This window comes from Aedes albopictus, chromosome 1 (assembly GCF_035046485.1).
Source record: "Aedes albopictus strain Foshan chromosome 1, AalbF5, whole genome shotgun sequence".
Classification (NCBI taxonomy): Eukaryota; Metazoa; Arthropoda; class Insecta; order Diptera; family Culicidae; genus Aedes; species Aedes albopictus.
The window spans coordinates 279,002,083-279,027,037 of NC_085136.1; the positions used below are offsets into that span (position 1 = coordinate 279,002,083).

Below are 24,955 nucleotides of genomic sequence, written 5' to 3' on the forward strand. Positions count from 1 at the left end.
TGGTTGACTGGGTCATTTTTCTGAGTATAACGTGATTTTATTGGATTCCAATATCTTCGTTTTGATGGTTAAATTAACAAAATATTTTCAATTTTCGTGGATAGTTCAATCCATAAAATGACAGTTCGACCCGAACAAAAAAATTTCCCCATACAAACTTTAAAAGCATTTAAAAATAGTTCCCAGACTCCGAAAATAATGAAATTTTGGATGTCGACCAATTTTTGGGCGGAGAATCGGATTATGAAATAATCCGGATAACCCTAAAGATCCCAATTCGATACTTTGCGAAACTCGCAGTCCTGCTTCGAAGATTTTACCGCACAAGTCTATGTGGTCACAACATTATGAAAAGCCGCATATCCTGCTGAAATGCGTGTGCTCATTGCTCAGTCAGCCCAGCAGACAGGTCGTTGTCTTCCGCGCGCTCCATGGATACCTAGTGCTAGAAGGCGCGCAGATCACAACAGCCATAGCACAACGGAGACGATGACAACACGACCGGCATGTCTACAACAAGCTCATTTGTCGCGCAAAAAAAACGACTAGCTAGCGAGAAAAAGTAGTAAAAGAACGATAATAAATTAACGGTGCTCCGCCGGGCAACCAGTGCCGCGTCGCGCCGGTCGCGCCAGTGCGAGAGATAGGCACGTGAGCAGACACTTGCTTCCGCCGTCGATATATATGTAGTGGGAAGAAATTGAATGTTATCTGGACAAATGACGGCGGCAACGACGACGACAGTCTGTAAGGCATCTACACGTGAAGAGTTGTCGCTACCGCGTCTACTTTGTCTCCGGTATGACAAACCTATGTATGTATATGCCTCACCTCAGTAGGCTGTACAATATGATAAGAACACGAACCGCGGGGGTAGTGATGTCATGTGGGTATTTATGTCTTTCAGTCATTGATACGTGTCGTTTTGAAGTTTTGCAATGCTTCAGCGCGTCCAGATAAGGTTCCGTCACGTGCTGTACAATTCATGAAGTTAGATAGGACGTTGAGAAAAGTCTTAGGCTGCGTAGAAAGTATTGTCGTTCTAGCACTTAACCGTAAAGCGACAATTTTTGTTCATCTAGCAGCGGAAACGTTACAACGTTTTGACGACTTTTTGCTTAAATTTTTACCTATAACTCATAAATACGTGCTGTAAACCTCAAATATGGAATAATATTTTATTCAATTCACCGATTGGTAAACATTGCTAGTGCTGTAAATTTGTATGATCCGTTTAAATTTCAAATGATTTCGGCTCAACGAAACAGAAGCAGCATCTACGGGTGGTCAATCAAGCACAAAGCGAGGCTCAAAGCTTAGCTCACAAGCTCTTTTCCATATTGAATATACCCATTTTGCACAGTTTTGAAACCTTCAACTCCATAATACCGCTGCAGCCTCGAATTGTGGGCCGCCATCTTGGATTTAAGCCGCCATATTGGCATATTGAATTTAAAGCCGCCTCCCTGAGCACCATTTTTGGACTCTGGACATCTTACCCATACCAAATATACCCTTTTGCATAACTTTAGAGCCTAAAACTCCATAAAACAGGCTCCATGTTAAATTGTAGGCCGCCATCTTGGATTCTCTGGACATCAATTTTGGACTCTAGGTACTTAATATATTCCAATTTTCATGATTTTAAGGCCTAAAACTCTAACAATCAGCCACTACCATGTATTGTGTATTGCCATCTTGGATTTTAGGCCGCCATCGTCAATTTCCAAGTTACAATTTATGATCTAGACATCTTATCCATACTAAATATGCCCAATTTGCATGTTTTTTTTAAAGACAATTACACCGTCTTCGACCTTGCGGTCTCTACAGACTGAACATTACTAACAATCGACAACGGACAGCAGCACATTTGACACCCAGTCCCCAGCCCAATGGAGAATTTTCCGTTTGGCGAAAAGCTTTCTCCGACTGGAGCGGAAATCGAACCCACACTCCGATGACGGCCGCTAACCGCTCGGGCACGAAGCCCACAAACTCCATAAAACAGCCGCCATCTTGAATTTTAAGGCGCCATCTTGGTTTCTCTCGCCATTTGTGGACTGTGGACATCTTCCCCATACCATACCAATATGTTCAATTTGCGAGATTTTGAAGCCTCAAACTCAATAAAACAGTCGCCATCTGTAATTGTGTGTCGCCATCTTGGATTTTAGGAAATTGGAATCTCTGGCTCCATTTTTGGTCTTGTGGCATCTTCCCATAGCAAATATACTCAATTTGCATGGTTTTAGCGTTTTAGAGTCGAAATCTCCATAAAACAGTCGTCATCTTGGATTAGAGATGGCCATCTGATCTTGGATTCTCTGGTTACTATTTTTGGACACGGGAAGTCTTCTCCATATCAAATATACCAATTTTGCATGATTTTAGAATCTCATATTCCATAAAACAGACGTCGCATTGAATTGAGATTCCTGGAGGAACTTCTGGAGAACTTCCAAAGGACCTCCTGCCGTGAACGCTTGGAGGAATTTCCGAAGTAACTTTTGGAGGCAATGCCGATGAAACTCATGAAGAGTTTTCCAAAGTAACTGCCAGAGAAAATAACCAGGAGAAAATCTGGAAAATCTCAGAAAAAATACGTAAGAAATTCCCGAACTTGGAGCACCTTAAAAAGCACTTTTGGAGCAATACTCGATGAAATCTTTTTTAGGAAGGAAACCCTCGAGGAATTTCTGAAGAAACTGCTGGAGAATTGTTACAAAAATAAAAGAAATTAAGTATTACTAAGGATTAACACATCACAACACATAGAACCTTACAAATGCACAAATAAAATACACCACAAATTGACACAGGACAACACAAAACATAAATGTGCCCTGTTATCCAGGTGGATAACACCTTCCGATCGCAGGATGACGAGGTTTCATAATTGTAACCGTTGGTTTCAAAGTAAGGCATTGGCTTTGCCAAGTGCATATGGCGAGCGTACCTCCTTTCAAATACACCGTGCCCATTGAGAACAACTACCGCCACCTAGGTGTGAATTATTATGAATTCATTTTCTAAACATTTATTAGGTCAACTAAATTTACACTAATACACGGAAACTCCAATGTTCGAAAAATACATAATTCTCGGGATGAGTTAAAGAGGGCAGGTCAATCCATACACGGAGCCTAGGATTTATTCCGATTTGACGGATTCCATCTTTCTGGCTCAAGACTTCGAGGAAATTAGAAGTGCGCGGCGCGTTAAAATCCGACATGTTAGTTGTGCAAATATTAAAAATATGTGTGATTCTTATTTATTTCTTGTTTTTTGTTCTTTTAGTGTTAGCAAGTTTGTTAGTAGCTTATTCTAAATTGTTAGTTGGAAGATTTTAAAACTAAGTGTTAGTAAAAAGGCGATTAGAGGTAATGTTAAAAGTGTGTTAATGTGATTAGGGGAACATAACCTTAAAATTTGTCTTGCAAATAGGGTGCTGTGCGGAGAATTAAAACCGAGCGCGTTCAAGGGGAGTACGCAATTCGGAGTTGGAAAAAGGTAATTTAGCAAGGATCTGCTAACTGATCACCCAAAACGAAATTATATTCGACAATCAGCTAATCCCAACCTAAACAGGCCAAGGTCGGCCTTTTTCCGTTTATTAAGGCAAATTCGGGGATTGTATCTCTGGATCATCTGTTGGCAAGGACAAGTGCACCGGAAACCGCTTGCTAGTGGTGATTTTCATCCCGATCCCTGAGCCAGAAATCAGCCCTACGAGTACTCCAGTGGAGACTAGCGTAGAAGAGGGATTCCCGAAGCTAGTACATTGTCCCATTGTGAAAGACCGGCAGAAGTTCCATTGTACCCTGGAAGTGGCCATTTTGGATACGAAGTACACCTCCATTTTGGTCCCGCCATTGCTCTGCGACGACGCCATTGGAAGCCCGCCAAATCTGCCAAACCGAAGGCCAATCATCACCGTCGGTTCGTTTCCGACCTCCCTGGCATACCACCGAGTGTCACCGAAGGCCAAACACCGCCGTCGGTTCGTTTCCGACCTCCTGGACCTCCAGCCGAAGGTCAGCAAGGGGCCATCATTACCGTCGGTCCGTTTCCGGCCTCCCCAGCATCCGCTCCCGAGAGTCACCGAAGGGCCTGCAGTAGGTTTATGTCCGACCACCCACAGCATCCGAGAAAAAACCGTAAGTCGCGCTGGTTATTTGTATATTGTAGCATGCATGCGAAAAACCCTTTTAAGAATATTTGTAGAACCTTTAGTTAGGGCAACTAATCGTGATCACGAAGTAGGAAACCATAGGATCCCAAAAGGGGATAATAAAGCCTAATGCCTAATAGTGCGATTAATAAATGTAGCTTTCTCTATTAAAATAGAATTCAAGTTTTACTAGGTTTCACACATTCCGGTTGATTTCGTTATAATTCGATGCAGATTTCTCTAAACTTGAAATTTCTCACCCCTCGTTTCCTGAAATCTTTCCATGGATAGAAGAAGTTAGGTCGGTGTAATCACTAGGCTTCAACCCTGATTGATGAACCCCTCTCCATTCATTCAGTTCATTTAGAGTTTTATGTTGCTTTCTATGCTGCACTCAGCCAAATAACCTTAAGATTTCCATAAGCCCCAACTTATGAAACGGCCTTTAAATAATTCATAATGATTCGGATGAATTTCATAAGGTCACTCTATGACGTAAAATCGTCTCACGGCTTGGCTTTTATTCATGTTTAGCAACATGGTATTCTCAAGCGTCGGTAGCCGTGTGGATAAAACATGGGCTCGGTGATCCCGATGTTCATGGATCGAATCCAGTCTGCATCATTTTAAGATTTTTTTGTTCTTTTCATAAGTCTATCTTATGAAATTTGTCATAGCAAGCACGATCAATTTTCATAAGGCATTCTTATGTCATCCATAAGAATTAGTTATAGCAAATTTTCATAAGGTATTTCGATGAATTTCGCTAGTTTTTTTCGCTGAGTGTGCGGAGAATTAGCTGTTCGGTTGTAAACAAATCAGCATAAAACGACCCTGGGAGTTTTCCTATTCTCGTTTGGAGCTAGGGAAGCGTTACGAAGAGTTACAAATTGGCGCCCAACATAAAAGTTAGCATTACATAATTTTGTTTATTTACAATACGATTGCAAAATCTCTCCGCACCCGTACGAAGGAGGAGAAAACAGAATACTTCTGTTTTGATTTTTGTTTGCGTTCTTTGAACGACAAAAGTTGCGCTTGTGATTCAATAGGTTATCAAATTTACTTTCAGAGACCCCCGGTTGGTCAATCAAATAGGTTATCAAATTCGCGTCGATCGGCCCCTGGTCGAGTAAACAAATTTCGGATTAGTTTTGGTGGCATGTTTATGTTTTAGGAACGATTAGTTTGCATGTTATTTGAAACCAGGCAGTGGAGTTTTCGCGGTTTTTGGAACATTTCGGAGGTAACAAGTGAGCCCTAGAACTACAGAGGCCGTTTTTAAAACCGTCCTGGAGTCCGGTTAAGTCAAATCGTGACTGAGAAGGGTGAGTACTGCTGGATAGAAGAGTGAGTCTGGACAGGGCACAGACGTTGATCTGGCCGTGGTTCGAACACTTGTTACCACCGAAAAGTTGTAAACACCCGAAGCACTCTCAAGCATGGAATCAGAAATAGGAGTGAAATATAGTACTCTTCTGGTCCATCACCTGGAAAAGGAAGAGGTCGAGTTCGAATTAGAGGTTCGGGCAGTACCATTTGAGAAGAATGAAAGCCTAGCTGTTCTTCGAAGACGTTTAAGAGAAAAGCTGAAAAAGGAGAAAGGAGATCACAAGGACGTTGATTTTGAAAACTGTGAGGGTAGAACAGTAGATGGAGAGATCGATCTGATAGACAAGAACGTGAAGGAAATTAGCGATTTTCTGGAGAAAAAGAAAACTTTTGAAGGAGTCAGGGAGGCACTGAGAACACGCCTGGTGCATTACTTCGCCCGGTGTTCAGCTATACAAGCGATCGCGGAGAAAGATGAGGATTTAGAAGACATTGATAAACTTTTAGGTACGATCCGGCAATTATATAGCAACTATTTCACGATCTTCACGCCAATAGACTCGATTCGAAAGGAGGTGATGTTGCAAATCTCGCACTCCTTGACACAGTTACAATTAGGTCAGGCAGGATCATCGAAGGTTCCAAGCGTGTCCAGAGAGACCCAGACGGACGATACAGAAGTAGGAGATCATGAGTTAGATAAACAGAGGAGTAGAAGTTCGGCAGGTAGTCTGGCAAGACGCCAGCTTCGATCGACTTTACAAGATCAGCACTCATCTGGCGGTCACAGCAATAGCATTCCTTTGTCAGGTTTACTATCGAAACAGCGAAGTTCGTATCAACCAGAGCGAGTGTTACGACGAATTAGGCTTTCCGGTACTCACGTTGATTCAGAACCAGTTTCTGATTCTTCGCTCTCCGCTTCCCCACCCAGACGATCGAAGTCCAGACCGCAAAGGTCAAATGCAAGGCGTATTAGACCCGTTTCTGAGTGGAAGTTGCGATATGATGGTAGAGATGGTGGCCGGGAATTGATGAAGTTTATACGAGAAGTAGAGTTTTTTGCGAAGTCGGAAAATGTTTCGGATGAAGAACTATTCCGATCAGCGATTCATCTCTTTTCAGGTCTGGCTAAACTTTGGTTTATGTCAGGGGTCGAAAATGAGGAATTTAGAACATGGAAAGAACTGGTAGCGGAAATGAAGAAGGAATTTTTGAGCCCTGATCACGACCACGTAAGCGAGGTCAGAGCGATTGACAGGAAACAAAAATCGAAGGAAAAATTCCAAGATTTCTTCTTTGATATTCAGAAGATCTTCAATTCTCTGACGAAACCCATCTCCGAGAAAAAGAAGTTCGAGATAGTATTTCGGAACCTTAGGGCAGATTATAAAGGCCATGTGGTAGCCGCTCAGGTTGACAACCTCGCAGATCTCAAAACTTTCTGTAGGAAACTTGACGCCACTTTTTGGTTCAAGTATGAAACCCGAAATCAAGATGACCAGGTAGCGAAAACCCGTGCTCAGGTGAGTGAATTAAAAAGTCACCCTAAATCCAAAATGTATGGGGACGGAACCCGCCCTGAGAAAGGGCGAGCTCCAGCTAAAGATTCCCGTAAAACGGATGAAGAAAATACTTCAAAGAAGGCTTCACAAGAAGAAAAACCTTCTGAGAAAGGGGCCGTCCCAAAAGGTACTCCTGATGGTTTACAGGTGTTACTGGAAAAGTATAAGCCTCCTCCACCTGGCACTTGCTTTAACTGTCGTTTACCAGGACATCATCAAGCCGACTGTGACCGTCCCAAGCACAAATTCTGCTATAAGTGTGGATTCTTCAATGCGGATACTAAGTCTTGTCCTTGGTGTGCAAAAAACGCCTAGGCACCCGTCTGGAGGGGCAGATGGTTGCGGACGAAATTTCGAAACCCCCGAATGATTTAAATTTAAATCTGCTACCGGAAGGCCTTAGACCAAGCCCACTCATGGGCTCAATCAAGCGTTTTAACGGCAAGTAGAGCCCCGAACAAAGAAACGAACCGCACCGGTCGCTGCTAAGTAGGGCTCGAAAGCGAAAAGTTTACGTACGGTTCGTAGCAGGGCTTAGAATATAGAGACACGCAAAGTACGGTCTCTATCCGTAGGCTCGTGCGCTCACTCGCGTTTAGCTCTCTGGGTAGCGTAAAGAGGAGACGAAAGAACATGAGTATGGATTTGTTGCCCGGTATATAGTTTCTAGAGAATGATTTTCTTGTTTTGTATAGGTAGAAATTTATTTTAGTTTGCATCAAATATTCAAAAAATTTATTTTTACTTGCTTTGAAATTTTCAACCAAATAATATAATAGATCGTTACACGAATAACACAACAAATTGTCTGACATACAATTGTGATAGAGTGACAATACAAACGCAGAAAAATAATAGGTTTAAATTGACAAGCTTTGCTTAAGTATGTTTTGAATAAAGTTTTCCCTTCTTCGCCAATTTTAGGATCATGCATATCGAAAATGTATTGATTTTCTCTTAAAATAGTTACGATTGTTCATAATCGCACTTTTAGTTTTTGATTCGGCCGATCGTTTCGAAACTTATATTTGAAATGTATAGTGATTCAGTTTTGCTTTTTTAATACGTACATGCTTGAGCCGGGGTTTCTACGCTGCAAGTAAAGTTTGGTTTCGCACATTTAGAAAAATGTCCAAATAAATAACTCGCGAAGTTCGTTCCGACAAGTTCCAAAATTATCGTCATCCGTCGCAGATTCCGGTAAGAAGATGTGCGTATTTTCTAACCCGAAAAGATACCATTTGACGGTAATAAGTGACCATAAGGTTTTCTTTCTCCACTTTCCGGGCTGAGATCCCCCGTTTTGAAAGAGCTGTGCCTCGCGTTTCGTTTTGTCGTGTATATTTCGAAAAAGGCAAAGGAGTTTTGGTTTGATTGCTTTTTTTAAAAAAAGTGGTCGTCAGTGGGTTAGATCTATAAAAACAACCCAACAATAGGGGAGATTTTTCCAATATTACACATTTTTTATTCATAGCTCTATTATACACATTCTTACATATTTAAAACATATTCATCAACATGTAATCTGGATTGTTTGGTATACGCATCCTTCCTCCCCTGTAAATTCGAGAAGTACCTTGCCGAAAGAAAATATTCTGTACTCCAAGTATTTCGAAGAACACTTTGCGCGTAAATACAACGCAATAGACCTGGCTGCTTTGATGTATGTGTCCTGATATGCTGCAAGCATCAATATTGACAAGAAAAGTAACACGATTGCTTTCCAGGGTGATTCCGCGTACTGGCTGCGTATGTATAAGATTAGATTTGAGTAGTTATGATTTTTCAAAGATGCTTTTTTTTATTTTTTTTTTTTATTTTTTTTTTTGAGTGACCCTCCGCTCTCCCCCACACCAAAAAGCTCAAATTGAGCCCCCTGGTAGTGGACACTCAATTCACAGCCACTGGCAACACAACAAAATAAAAGAATAAAAATAAATAGTTGTGGCTGTGAACAATTTATTAACAAAATTCTGGAAGAGAGTATATAATTCAAAATATTTTTAAACAATGTGCTTCTAGTGGATATTAAATCCTTTTAAAGAAGCACGGTAAGGAAACTTAAAACTAAAATTAATCTTAAAAGATACTAATTCTGTTTGAAGACGGTAGGCATACATAATGTGGGTAAATTTTAATAAATAGTTTAAATTAGGAATTGTGAAATATTTTGCCTTAGGAATGTTTTAACGTTAGTTTTGAAAGATAAATAATTAGTAATTCGTTGAATGTTTCTAGGAAGGGGATTAAACTTGGAAGGACCGGCAAAAGTAAATCGTTTTTGTCCGAAATTGGAGTATGCTCTAGATCTGGAGAGAAAATTCACTTGTCTGATATTGTGAATACGAGGAGCCATATTTAGCGATATGATGTGTAGTTGGATTGAAAAGGTTATTGTGAACCATTAGCAAAGTTTGCTGATCACAGATTCCTAAAATTGGTAAAGCATTATGAGCAAGTTCAGTGTACAAACGAATTGTCGGAAATAAGACTGGTAAGTTAAAAATAATTTTGAGACATCGGTTCTGTATTGTCTGCAGTTTTTTGAGTTTCGACTTACAAGCTCTACCCCATGAAATAATCAAATAATTTAAGTGAGAATGAATATGAGTAAAATAGAACAAAAGTAAAACTCTGCGAGGCAAGAAACTTTGGCTTTGACTGTACCTAACTCAATTCATAAATCATAAAAATATCATAAAAACACTACAGTTATTTTTTTTCTGTAAAAACAAACTTTAATCATACCGATAAAAATCTAAAATACTGAAGTCGAGCTGCCAAGTTTCATCAATAAAAATGGGCGTTGTGCAGGACTGCCATATTGTAGGTTCTTCGTTAAAGAAAAAGCAAGTGTTGGATGTTAAAATACAACAAATGTTGTATGAAGTGCCAAAAAAGAGAGTGGGCTCATTATGTACTTTGACAAATACGCAGTCTACTTCAAGCGCATAGAATCTGCTTCGAACAAAATATTCATATACCAGTATATAAAATATCGCAATATATATTAAGATTTCCGATTGATGCTTTGTAACTAAAAGGTTGTGACTGATTATAGAATTAGCTAATGTTAAAATACACGTTTATGAAAAAAGGTTGCGCAAACTTATCGCAGATTGTTAGAAGACAGCTTCTACTATGACCAGGATTCAAGAATTTTGACCTACGCGAAGTTGTAAAGGAGACAACTACGTAATAAATGTATTGGGAATGCAAGGGATGTAATTATTCAATAAACCTAATTATTAAAAAAGATGCTCAAAATCTCAAATTCAGATAAATTTCTTGCGAGAAAGGCAACATGGATATCGAAGAGATGGATATTATTTTAGATAAAAATTCAACCTACTAGTCATACAGTAAGCAACAAACATATAATTTAAAAAAGATTGCTTGAATTCCGGGATTAAATACAATCATACATTATTGAGAAAATGTTATCTTGAAACGCACCAAAACTGGTACAAATCTCCAAGGGAATTATTTATTTGAGTTCAATTTTTACTAACAGTTTTCAGTCTTATCCAAAACCCCTTCTTTCAAAATATGAGCACAGATTATTATACTGAATAAGGTTTGCAATAACACCATAGAAATAAACAAAATATTGCGATGATTTACGGAAGTGCAAAAAACCGATGGTACGGATAGAATAGAGACCACCGGTGCGGAAAGGCGACCGATCATTATTTTACTCACATGGAAACGAACGACCGGTGCGAAAATGGGTGGATAACGAAATTAAAAATCGTTAACGACGTGCTGTTGCGTGTGCAGTGTTAAGCCCACGAGTGGGCTTGGTCTTAGAGCAGTAGACAGCGACGAATACATGCACGTTTCCTCGCTGGAGATGAATGAATATTTTTTGAAGATGGTCAACGATGATAGACCATTTGTAAAGGTAGATATTCTAGGTATTCCGCGAGTAGGTTTGTTAGATAGTGGAGCGAGTCGAAGCGTTTTAGGTTCGGGGGCAAATGACCTTATCAAGGCATGCAGATTAAATTTACGACCCGTACAAATAGACATTACAACGGCAAGTGGCCAAAAATTGGATGTTACCGGTTGCGCAGAACTGCCAATCACCTTTGGCGAAGCTACCAAGATTGTCTCAGCTTTAGTAATTCCTTCCGTTAAACGACAACTGATTTTAGGTTCAGATTTCTGGCAGTCGTTTGGGATAGTGCCCACGGTTGTTCCCTCTAATGGGTCTACGTCCGTAGAAGAACTGAACGAACAAGTAGTCGAGTCGATTTTAACGAAAGAGCAGTTAGAAAAATTAGAAGAGGTCAAGAAATTGTTTAAGCCAGCCTTAGACGGTCAACTTGAGACTACTTCGATGATTAATCACCGGATTGAATTGTCGGACGAGGCGAAGAAGCTTCCTCCGGTACGTATTAACCCATTTCCGACATCTCCCATCAGACAAGACAAGATTAACGAAGAGCTCGATTCTCTGCTCCAAAGTGGCATAATTGAAAGGTCGTATAGTGACTGGGCACTACGACTAGTCCCGGTAGAAAAGCCAGATGGCGCGGTTCGGCTTTGTCTAGATGCCCGTAAACTCAATGAGCGTACGGTCAGGGACTCTTACCCTCTCCCTCACGCTGATAGAATTCTGAGTCGACTGGGCCCCAGTCGCTACATCTCTACGATAGACTTATCGAAAGCCTTTTTGCAGGTGCCACTGCATCCGCGATCTCGGAAATATACAGCGTTCTCAGTGTTAGGGAGAGGGCTGTTCCAATTCACTCGTATGCCCTTTGGCTTGGTTAACAGCCCCGCAACCTTGTCGCGGTTGATGGACCGGGTTTTGGGTGGAAGTGAATTGGAACCAAACGTGTTTGTTTATCTCGATGATATCATCGTGGTAAGCAACACGTTTGAAGAGCACCTTGACCGGCTTAAAGAGTTGGCATCTAGATTGAAAGCAGCGAACCTATCGATTAACGTGCAGAAGTCCAAGTTTTGTGTGGCAGAAGTGCCCTATTTGGGGTTCATTCTGGGCCGAAACGGACTTCGTCCCAACCCCGACCGAATCGAGGCCATTATGAACTTTGAAAGACCGAAATCTCTTCGGGCCTTGCGAAGATTTTTAGGAATGAGCAACTATTATAGGCGATTCATTGCCTCATTCAGTGAAATTGTTCGCCCTTTGACAGACCTCCTTAAGGACCACCCAAAATCGGTTAAATGGAACGAAGCCGCGGAGGCTTCCTTTCGGAAGATCAAAGAACTACTAATTAGTGCTCCCATTCTATCCAATCCCGACTTCTCGCGTCCATTTAGCATTCACTGTGATGCTAGTGACTCAGCGATTGCCGGGGTGCTAACCCAAACGTACGAAAAGGTCGAAAAACCGGTAGCGTATTTCTCCCAAAAGCTTAGCACGGCTCAACAAAGGTACGCAGCTACCGAAAAAGAGGCCTTGGCAGTCCTGAGTTCCCTGGAGAAGTTCAGGTGTTATATTGAAGGTTCCCGGTTTACTGTCATTACAGACGCGTCAGCTCTAACGTTTATCCTACGTAGTAGTTGGAAGACGTCGTCTAGATTATGTCGGTGGAGCCTAGAGCTCCAAAAACACGACATGGAGATTAAGCACCGCAAGGGAGTCGACAATATTATCCCCGACGCTCTTTCAAGAGCGGTAGAAGAGCTTCAGGTGCAGGCCGCAAATTCAGACTGGTACAAATATATGCTTCAGAAAGTTCAAGAAGATCCAGAGAGCTTCAAGGACTTTAGAATCGAAAATGGGATCCTTAAAAAGTTCCTAGCAAATCCAGACGATTTAGATTATCGTTTTGAGTGGAAGATTTGCCTTCCTTCAGAGTTGAGGGAACAGGTTTTATATGAAGAACAGATGAGGCTGTGCATATGGGTTATGAAAAAACCCTGGCCAAGATCCGTAAAAGGTATTACTGGCCACAGATGGTCAAAGACATCAAGGCATACGTCCAAAAGTGCACAATATGCCAAGAAAGTAAGCCGAGTACTCAATCGCAACAACCGATTATGGGGCGACAGCGAGTAACCACTAAACCATTTCAGATCGTGGCACTAGATTACATTCAATCATTACCGAGAAGTAAGTCCGGACACTGTCACCTCTTGATTGTAATGGACCTATTCTCAAAATACTGCCTACTGTTTCCCGTTCGCAAAATTTCGACACCCTCTGTCATAAAAATTTTGGAAGAAAACTGGTTTCATCGGTATGGCGTACCAGAGTATTTGATTTCAGATAACGCCTCCTCCTTCCTCTCAAAGGAGTTCAAAGCCTTTCTTGAAAAGCACCGTATTCAACACTGGGCCAACTCACGACACCACAGCCAGGCAAACCCCGTGGAGAGGTTGAATCGTACGGTCAATGCCTGTGTACGAACGTATGTAAGGGAAGATCAAACCTTGTGGGACAGTCGAATCTCAGATGTAGAATACGTATTAAACACCACACCTCACAGCTCAACTGGATTTTCACCATATAAAACCATATTTGGACACGAAATCGTAGGTAGAGGGGACGAGCATAGAGTGGACAGAGATGAGGAAGACGTTTCGGATACAGAAAGGCTGAAAAACAAATTGAAATTAGATGAATCTATTCGAGATCTCGTGATTAAAAATCTACAAAAACAATACGAGAAAAACTCACAACATTACAATTTGCGTCGTAGAAAATTTGCACCTGTGTACGAAGTTGGCCAACAGGTGTACAAGAGGAATTTTAAACAATCCTCCGCGATTGACAAATTCAATGCCAAACTAGCCCCATGCTACGTTCCTTGCACGGTTAAAGCGCGGGTGGGTACCAGCTCCTATGAGGTGATAGATGACTCAGGAAAGTCCTTGGGTATCTTCTCCGCTGCCGACTTGAAACCACGTACCTGAAAAGAAAAGAGGAAAGTAGACGATTACCAGCTGGGTTCGAGGGATTTTGGTCAATGAAAATTGACGTAATTAGTAGAAACACTTAGCTGAAAAGGTAAACAACGTCCTGGTACTGCAGACCGGGCAAAACACTGATAGGAAGCAAATCTGAAAAGGAAGAAAACAGAAATCAACAATTGTTATTGTCGCGAATGAGCAGATAGATCAGAAGCATTGGTAGGTGATATACTTACAACAAGGCAGAATTTTCTTGTCCCACGGAAAGTTTCAATGGTTGAAGTTCCAACAAACACGAAAATGCCATCAAAACCGATTAATGGACAAATTAACCCGAACTTTAACCCGTTTACGAGCGCTCAAACGATAGAAATTTTCCGCGGACCGACGAAATTCGAGACAAGTTGTTTATGTAGTCTGACAGTTAGTCAGAAGAGAGCAAAGAGTTCATTCAATGACAATTCGTTTGACAGCAAGAGAGTTCATCGATTCATTTTTACACTTCCCGAGTAGGAAGAGATGACTAAGAGGAGATGAAATAAAACCCAGTATGAGAAGTAAAATTTGTTTTTACCTAGGGTAAAAAGGTTTTTATAAGACTTCAACTGGTAGAATTAATTCAGATTTGATTTATTACTTTTCTTTCACCCGGACGGAGGGGTATTGTAACCGTTGGTTTCAAAGTAAGGCATTGGCTTTGCCAAGTGCATATGGCGAGCGTACCTCCTTTCAAATACACCGTGCCCATTGAGAACAACTACCGCCACCTAGGTGTGAATTATTATGAATTCATTTTCTAAACATTTATTAGGTCAACTAAATTTACACTAATACACGGAAACTCCAATGTTCGAAAAATACATAATTCTCGGGATGAGTTAAAGAGGGCAGGTCAATCCATACACGGAGCCTAGGAGTTATTCCGATTTGACGGATTCCATCTTTCTGGCTCAAGACTTCGAGGAAATTAGAAGTGCGCGGCGCGTTAAAATCCGACATGTTAGTTGTGCAAATATTAAAAATATGTGTGATTCTTATTTATTTCTTGTTTTTTGTTCTTTTAGTGTTAGCAAGTTTGTTAGTAGCTTATTCTAAATTGTTAGTTGGAAGATTTTAAAACTAAGTGTTAGTAAAAAGGCGATTAGAGGTAATGTTAAAAGTGTGTTAATGTGATTAGGGGAACATAACCTTAAAATTTGTCTTGCAAATAGGGTGCTGTGCGGAGAATTAAAACCGAGCGCGTTCAAGGGGAGTACGCAATTCGGAGTTGGAAAAAGGTAATTTAGCAAGGATCTGCTAACTGATCACCCAAAACGAAATTATATTCGACAATCAGCTAATCCCAACCTAAACAGGCCAAGGTCGGCCTTTTTCCGTTTATTAAGGCAAATTCGGGGATTGTATCTCTGGATCATCTGTTGGCAAGGACAAGTGCACCGGAAACCGCTTGCTAGTGGTGATTTTCATCCCGATCCCTGAGCCAGAAATCAGCCCTACGAGTACTCCAGTGGAGACTAGCGTAGAAGAGGGATTCCCGAAGCTAGTACATTGTCCCATTGTGAAAGACCGGCAGAAGTTCCATTGTACCCTGGAAGTGGCCATTTTGGATACGAAGTACACCTCCATTTTGGTCCCGCCATTGCTCTGCGACGACGCCATTGGAAGCCCGCCAAATCTGCCAAACCGAAGGCCAATCATCACCGTCGGTTCGTTTCCGACCTCCCTGGCATACCACCGAGTGTCACCGAAGGCCAAACACCGCCGTCGGTTCGTTTCCGACCTCCTGGACCTCCAGCCGAAGGTCAGCAAGGGGCCATCATTACCGTCGGTCCGTTTCCGGCCTCCCCAGCATCCGCTCCCGAGAGTCACCGAAGGGCCTGCAGTAGGTTTATGTCCGACCACCCACAGCATCCGAGAAAAAACCGTAAGTCGCGCTGGTTATTTGTATATTGTAGCATGCATGCGAAAAACCCTTTTAAGAATATTTGTAGAACCTTTAGTTAGGGCAACTAATCGTGATCACGAAGTAGGAAACCATAGGATCCCAAAAGGGGATAATAAAGCCTAATGCCTAATAGTGCGATTAATAAATGTAGCTTTCTCTATTAAAATAGAATTCAAGTTTTACTAGGTTTCACACATTCCGGTTGATTTCGTTATAATTCGATGCAGATTTCTCTAAACTTGAAATTTCTCACCCCTCGTTTCCTGAAATCTTTCCATGGATAGAAGAAGTTAGGTCGGTGTAATCACTAGGCTTCAACCCTGATTGATGAACCCCTCTCCATTCATTCAGTTCATTTAGAGTTTTATGTTGCTTTCTATGCTGCGGAGAATGAGCCATTTTACGAAGTGACAACAATGTTGATGATGATATTGATTTTCACGGGTTATTGGACGCTACCTCCTGTCAAAATTCATTCATAAAATTGGCTCGTAAAATGGATTATTAGCTGTTCGGTTGTAAACAAATCAGCATAAAACGACCCTGGGAGTTTTCCTATTCTCGTTTGGAGCTAGGGAAGCGTTACGAAGAGTTACATAATTGTTCTAGGTCCATCAGTCATCCTGGAATAGTGTTTTGTATAGCATTTCGTCTTTCAGTTGACAGTCATTGCTGCTTGCTTTCATAGCTTGTTTTTGTCTAGGAAAACTAATCCTAATCGGGCATTCCGTTTCGGGTTTCGATACTTGAGCTCAATAACTTGAAGTCCGTGGCAGGGAAAGGTTTACATCTCTAGTGCTTGACCGCTGCCCGAAATGGCCTGAATATTGGCAGTCGAAATAGGATTGCATTTCATGGGCCTCGGTTCTGCCAGAACCCTATAAATGTGCATTAATACTAGGGGAATATTTACAAGTTAACCCTTTATAAGGCCGAGAAAACCAGGCACGGAATTCACTCGTTCTACATTGGAATATAAAGTACATGTGGTGTAATGAACAAAAACGTTTTTATTTTCAAAAAATTCGATGGTCGATTTTGTATGAAAAAAATTGGTCTAAATTTCAACTTTTTGTCAACAAAGTTTAAAATGTTGTTATTTTGTGATGCGTTAATCAATCATGCTGATTTTTTGACAGGTTATTGCCCTAATATTCATGAGTTACTTGTGTGGATTTGAACTCGATTGGTAAATTATTTTGGACGTTATGGCAATTTTAGTACATGCCCATTTATTATAGTACATTTTTTCAAAAGGCTGAGTTTCTAATAATAATAAAGCATTCAAGTTGAAATTTTGTCCACAAGTAAAAGGAACATAGGCCTTTCATTCCCCATCGTTCGATTTTCAATTCGCTCACCATAACAGAATTTCGAGCTTATAAACCTTCATGCACTCAAAAATGGATGTTTTTGGAGAGACATTTTGTTCTAAAAAAGCCCATTCATATTTGTTATGGCTCAAAAAAATCATGAGTGTTCACAAAGGCCTAATGTGTCCATCAGTTTAAACAGAAGTTGTAAAAATTTTCTAAACGAACAGAAAAAAATATGTGTTTAAGGTGGCAATATAGTTGCCACTGCCTTATAAAGGGTTAAAATACAGCATTTTACGCAAACAACGCACGAATATTAAACCACAGACAAACAGACGTAACACTTGCAAAATTTCCATCGATCACGCTTTTAAAGATCATTTTAAATCTTCGTAGTTGTGGCTTTCACAGCCAGAGGCATGCGCATCGTTTTTCTTTGCGTTTGACGTTTCACACTAGCGCCTTCTGTTGACAATATTGCACAACGCAGTGTTTCGTGAAACATTTCCACCAGGTCTACCATCACCTGTGAAGTGGGCAACGGATTTTCACGAAATTTGTTCTAGGTGCTACGTCTGTTTGTCTGTGATTAAACTTTAAACACATTAAACAATTATTCTGTTTTATTAATGTAACAATTTTTTTACCCGTAACAAAATTTATCCAGGAACTTTCAAAGGAAGAGTTTCTTCTGGGAGCTAGGAGCCCTTTTTGGGATTCCTCCTGTGACTCCTCCTGGAGTTCCTTCACGAATATCTCCCGGAAGTTTTTTTTTATTTCCTCCTGGATTTTTTATCTGATTTTGGAGTTGATTCTAGGATTCCTCCAGGAGTTCACTCTGCAACTCTCTCAGATGCTACTTATGGAAATCCTCCAGAAGTTTATTGCGGAACTGATTTAGGAGTTTTTTATAGAAGTCCTTATGGAATAACTTCAGGATATCCGAATGAAATTCCTTCAAGACTTTCTTGTTAAATTCGTCTCCATCAGTTTCTTAATGAATTCCTTCAGCAGTTTTATAAGCAATTTCTTCAAAACTTCTATTTGAATTTCCTCGAACATGCTTCCTAAGATCCCAACAAACATTTTGGCTTTATAAGAGTTGAACAAACAACTATCAAGCAAACTTCAGCTTACGAAACTGTTATTCAGCTATCTCTGTTTCTAGGATTACTTTTATACCCCTTTGAAGAAGACTCGAAACAGAGTCGAAACGTCGGGACAAATCTAAAACAATCGTTTTGATTCCCCAAGAGTGCAGCGCCGATAAAGTAGCTAGATCACACATATCAGTCGAACTCTCTTAAGTACCTTTTATACAGGAATTCTGTAAGCAAATCGCAGAAAAAAAAAACTATCCAAGACATTCTGAAGGAATCTTAGAAACAAAAACCTCTAACAATATCTCTGAAGAATTTTCCAGTAGATTTTTAGATGGAAGTCCTGGGACAACCTCGTCAGGAATTTCTGGAGCAACCGCGAAAAAAATAGTGGAGGAATCCAAGCGTTTGCTAACCGAAGCTCAGTGAAAACTCTCAGAAGAATCCCATATGGCATCTTTTCCGGAATCTTATGGATTTTTCAAATCATCAGGAGATCAGGGGATTCCAGAAGGAACTTCTGGAGACGTCCTCGGTTGATCTTCAGGATAAATTTCCAAGAATTCTGCCGGAGGGATTTCCAGAAGAATTCCTCGAGGAATTTCAGAAAAAAGGGGGAAGAAATTGTCGAAGGAACTCGGGGAGGAATGTCCGCAGGAATCACTGAAGAATTGGTCAAGGAATTCCGTTTCAACGTCGCCAAGAATTCAAGAAATGGCCTTCTTCAGGTTATGACATGAAAGTAGCCAGTTTCACGAGATAATCAGACTCCCGGAATACTCCAAGATGTGTCCCATGGAGCCTAAAACGTACAAAGTAACGTTTCTTATCCAAGTAACTACTAATCCATTCAAATGGCATTGGACCGGCTCCATAGTCGAATATAGAACATGGTTAACGGAACTTACAGGATTTATATTCTCTTATGGAGCTGCTAAAAAGTCACTTTCGACGAATCATTTGGCCTTCCGTACCGAGTATTAAGAGAGACATCTGTCAAAAATGAGACAAATATTGTTTTGTATATGCCTAAATAACTGGACCGCACTCACCCTAGACGTTTTTCCCCGCCGTCCCGGGGCAAAGTCGGCGTCATCCTCGCTGTAGTTGGTGTTGGTGGTGGAAAAATTCAACTGCTCGTTGCAATACGAATACCCGGGCACGGATGCTTCACTGAAAGGAGAGAAAACAAGGAGAAAAAAAAACCTCATGAGACTGGATGAACTCGCTCTTATCGTTCTTATCATCAAATGCATTATAGACTGGTCTAGAAATTGTAAATACTGTTTATTTACTAAAAAAATAATTATGTAATCATTATTGCGCATTTCCCACCCCACTGGACCCTTTTCGCAGTTATTATATTGTCGCGCTTATCTTTTATTAGAGTCCTGCGGCGGTCGTACGCTTGCAAGGCATACCGCCCCGCATGACAGTCGCAAGGCAAAACAAAAGAAAAAGTGTTCCCGCCAAAAACAAAAGCACGTGGGTTTCGCGAAGTGACAGATGTTTTTGAATGTATTTGTGACGAACGACAGAAGTGGAATGAGTGTTCTTGCTGTCAAACCCCATATAATGGAATTATTTACTTTTAAATCTGGTGACGCTGTTATGATTAGTGACTGTCGCGCCAATATCAGAAGCCAGAGGCAGATAATCGTCATATTCTGATTTTTCTTGAGAGGCATAATAGTGCGGGATCGTGAATAAAACTGCGATTCTGCGTTGAATCGTGTCGGTGTCTTCTGCGCACTTATGCATTACAAAGTACTGAATAAGTGCGCAGAAGACACCGAAACGATTCGATGCAAAATCGCAATTTTATTCACAATCCCGCACTTATACTAATTGCGAAAGGGGTCCAGTGGATGGGAAATGCGCAATATGTTCCACATGTTTACGTTTCATCATCAATCGACTGCCTTGGATTAGACGCCGACGATTATGGATTACTGCCCGAATTTATACCAGCCTGCTTACTCTCACACGAAATTTGACGTTTGAGCGGTGCCGGCACCTCTCAAACGTCAAATTTTTCGTGAGAGTAAGTAGACCAGCATAAATTCGTGCAGTGGACCATTGTTCGTTATTGGTTTTCAGAGCAATAGTGGTTTCGCAGCGCGGTGTCACGAACACTAATGCAAATCTACTGGTTGAAAATATGCCCATTTGATTTTGCTGGGAACAGCTGATCTTTGTTTACTATTTTCCACCAGTAACTCAAGTGGTGTTCGTGTAATGCAGCGTGTTCGTACACGCAACACTACTAAAAGCAGAAACCACTATTGACTTGGCAAGCATACTTTGATTTGGCCATGATTTAACCGTTGTGTGTCCGACAAAAAAAACACCCTAAACAGGCCGACAAGGGTACCCGGGTACCCACAAATTGAAACGCGCATAATTTCGTTAACTTCCAACCGATTTTGAGTTTCTTGGCACCAATCGAATCAGTAACACATGTATTTACGGATAGTGAACGAAATTGACCATTTGGACCCGTATGGTTCCCGGGAAATCCGGATTTCTAGGGATATGTCCTGAAACAAGATAGTACCAGGGGATTTCAGCACACTTCCTACAATATGTACATGTATTTATTCGGAAATCACTCAGAATATTATTTCTAGCCACCTTAGGTTATCCGTTGGGTTTCCTATAAAGTGACCCATTTGAGACAGACTCCCCGTGGGATTCCATGGGTTCCCGTGGTTCACCATGGAACCGTAAATGGCCATTTCTTGATTTCGGCAGAACCCCAGCAATATGGGTATCAAACTTCATGAAATTGCCTACGGATTACATTTTTGACTACTTGAGGACTATCTGGTAATTTTACCTTGGGGTGGCCATTCCGGAACAGATTCCCCTGGGGAAGCGGATGTGGTCATTTAGTGATTTCGGTAGAACCCCAGCAATATGGGTATCAAACTTCATGATATCACCTACGGATTGCATTTTTGACTACTTGAGGACTATCCGGTGATTTTACATTGGAGTGGCCATTCCGGAACAGATTCCCCTGGGGAAGCGGATGTGGCCATTTAGTGATTTCGGTAGAACCCCAGCAATATGGGTATCAAACTTCATGAAATTTCCTACGGATTGCATTTTTGACTACTTGAGGATTATCCGGTAATTTTACCTTTGGTGTGTTTCAGGTGGTCTCTGGACCCTATTAAAGGTATCCAAATACGTTTCAGAATCAATAAAAATTGATTACGATGATTGCAAGGGCGTTGGAGTGGCCATTCCGGAACAGATTCCCCTGGGGAAGCGGATGTGGTCATTTAGTGATTTCGGTAGAACCCCAGTAATATGGGTATAAAACTTCATGATATCACCTACGGATTGCATTTTTGACTACTTGAGGACTATCCGGTGATTTTACATTGGAGTGGCCATTCCGGAACAGATTCCCCAGGGGAAACGGATGTGATCATTTTTGACTACTTGAGGACTATCCGGTAATTTCACCTTGAGGTGGCCAATCCGGAACAGATTCCCCTGGGGAAGCGGATGTGGCCATTTAGTGATTTCGGTAGAACCCCAGCAATATGGGTATCAAACTTCATGAAATTTCCTACGGATTGCATTTATGACTACTTGAGGATTATCCGATAATTTTACCTTGGAGTGGCCATTCCGGACCAGATTCCCCTGGGGAAGCGGATGTGGCCATTTAGTGATTTCGGTAGAACCCCAGCAATATGGGTATCAAACTTCATGAAATTTCCTACGGATTGCATTTTTGACTACTTGAGGATTATCCGGTAATTTTACCTTGGGGTTGCCATTCCGGAACAGATTCCTTGGGGAAGCGGATGTGGTCATTTAGTGATTTCGGTAGAACCCCAGCAATATGGGTATCAAACTTCATGATATCACCTACGGATTGCATTTTTGACTACTTGAGGACTATCCGGTGATTCTACATTGGAATGGCCATTCCGGAACAGGTTCCCCAGGAGAAGCGGATTTGATCATTTAGTGATTTCGGTAGAGCCCCAGCAATATGGGTATCAAACTTCATGATATTGCCTACGGATTGCATTTTTGACTACTTGAGGACTATCCGGTAATTTTACTTTGGAGTGACCATTCCGGAACAGATTTCCCAGGGGAAGCGGATGTGGCCATTTAGTGATTTCGGTAGAACCCCAGCAATATGGGGTCAAGCTTCATGAAATTACCTACGGAAAGCATTTGTGACTATTCGATGATTCTCCTGTGATTCTACCTTGGAGTGGCCATTCCAGGACAGGTTCACCGGAGGAACGAATGTGACCATTTAGTGATTTCGGTAGAACCCCAGCAATATGGGTATAAAACTTCATGAAATTACCTACGAAAAGCATTTTCGACTTTTTGAAGACCTTCCGGTGATGTAGAGATTGGTATTGTCATTCTAAAATATGTTCGCCAAGGGAGCAGATGTGGTAAAATTCAGATATTGGCGGAACCCCATCAATTTCGGCATCAAACATCCATCGGAGAACATTCCTCACTTTTTGAGGAAATCCGGTGATCTTACCGTAGGGTGGCCATTCAGAGGAAGTTTCCGTGGGGAGCGGTTGTGACCATGTTTTGAATTTGGTAGAACTCCAGCAATATTGGTGTCAAACTTCATGAAATTACAAATGGAATCCATGTCTGACTATTTGAGGACTATCCGATAAGGTAACTCTGAGATGGCCATTTTGGAACAGGTTCCTCAAAGAAGAAGATGTGGTCACATACAGATTGGCAGAACCCTTTCAGTATTAGTATGTATCATACTACTTGAAATAACCTTCGGAGAGCTGTTTTGACTGTTTTGATACTATCTAGCGATAGGGTATCTAAGGTGGTTATTCTGAAACAGGTATTTATGATGATTGCTTTCCGTAGGTAGTATGTATCATGAAGATTGATACCAATACTTCATGAAACGTAGGTTCTGGTTCATTGTTGCTCTCCCGGGAAACCCGTTATGAAATGGTCATTCTAAGGTAAAATCCCAAGAGAGTCATAAAATAGTCAAACATGCTTTCCGTTAGCAATTTGATGAAGTCTGGCGCCCATTTTTCAGGGCTTCTGCTGAAATCAGTAAATGGCTACATCCGTTCACTGAGGGAACCTGTTCCAGAGAGGCCACCCTAATCCCAATTTCAAAAATACATTCCCTAGGCCAAAGCTTCCCAAACTTCGTTTCGCAACCTCCCAACCGCTTGCGGCCACGCTTAGATTATTCTGCGAAAAGGGGGATGACGATAGATTGGTCGCGAGAGCCAAGTTTGGGAAACTATGCCCTAGGTATTTTCATGGAGTTTTATACCCACATTGCTGGGGTTCTACCGAAATCACTAAATGGCCACATTTGCATCCCCGGGAAACCTGTCCTCAAGTAGTCAAAAATGCAATCCGTAGACAATTTCATGAAGTTTGATATCCATATTGCTGGGGTTCTACCGAAATCACTAAATGGCCACATCCGTTCCCCCGGTGAACCTGTCCCGGAATGGCCACTCCAAGGTAGAATCACAGGAGAATCATCGAATAGTCACAAATGCTTTCCGTAGGCATTTTCATGAAGTTCGATATCCATATTGCTGGGGTTCTACCGAAATCACAAAATGGCCACATCCGCTTCCCCCGGGGAATCTGTTCCGGAATGGCAACTCCAAGGTAAAATTACCAGATAGTCCTCAAGTAGTCAAAAATGCAATTCGTAGGCAATTTCATGAAGTTTGATACCCATATTGCTGGGACTCTACCGAAATCACTAAATGACCACATCCGCTTCCCCCGGGGAATCTGTTCCGGAATGGCCACTCCAAGGTAAAATTACCAGATAGTCCTCAAGTAGTCAAAAATGTAATCCGTAGGCAATTTCATGAAGTTTGATACCCATATTGCTGGGGTTCTGCCGAAATCAAGAAATGGCCATTTACGGTTCCATGGTGAACCACGGGAACCCATGGAATCCCACGGGGAGTCTGTCTCAAATGGGTCACTTTATAGGAAACCCAACGGATAGCCTAAGGTGGCTAGAAATAATATTCTGAGTGATTTCCGAATAAATACATGTACATATTGTAGGAAGTGTGCTGAAATCCCCTGGTACTATCTTGTTTCAGGACATATCCCTAGAAATCCGGATTTCCCGGGAACCGTGCGGGTCCAAATGGTCAATTACGTTCACTATCCGTAAATACATGAGTTACTGAATCGATTGGTGCCAAGAAATTTAAAATCGGTTGAAAATTAACAGAATTATGCGCATTTCAATTTGCGGGTACCCGGGTACCCTTGTCGGCCTGTTTAAGGGTAAAAAAATTCAAAGGCCCCTCCCCGCGCTCCCCCTCGCCAACTCAGACTTTTTTCCACTTGGTAACTACATGTCCCCATTTTATGAGATGTCACCGAGTTTCAGATCTCTACTATGGAGAAAACATATATTTTTCGGCAAATAAACTTCAAAAAGGTACCCGGGTACCCTGTTGGCCACATAAGGGTTAAGGACATAGTTGCAAAGGTTACAAAATGGCAGCGAGTATGGCCGCCACTCTCTGCCTCATACCTCCATCCCCTCATCAAAGTCAACGAGTAGCACGGAAGTTGCCGAACAAACTCTCAAAATTACACTTGCTTAC

General features: G+C 41.4%; 2 protein-coding genes across 2 annotated transcripts in view; both read right to left on the reverse strand.

Moving 5' to 3' along the window:
* The window catches only part of LOC134285650 (transcription factor cwo), a 34,203-nt gene extending 14,657 nt beyond the window's left edge, over positions 1-19,546 (reverse strand). The window contains exon 1 of the mRNA XM_062846835.1: positions 19,373-19,546. Within this exon, the coding sequence (XP_062702819.1) occupies positions 19,373-19,531 (159 nt within the window). The 5' untranslated portion in view covers positions 19,532-19,546. The remainder of the gene's footprint in view (positions 1-19,372) is intronic.
* LOC109397066 (transcription factor cwo) overlaps positions 1-24,955 on the reverse strand; it is a 130,703-nt gene that overhangs the window by 14,657 nt on the left and 91,091 nt on the right. The gene's annotated exons all lie outside the window — the stretch shown is intronic.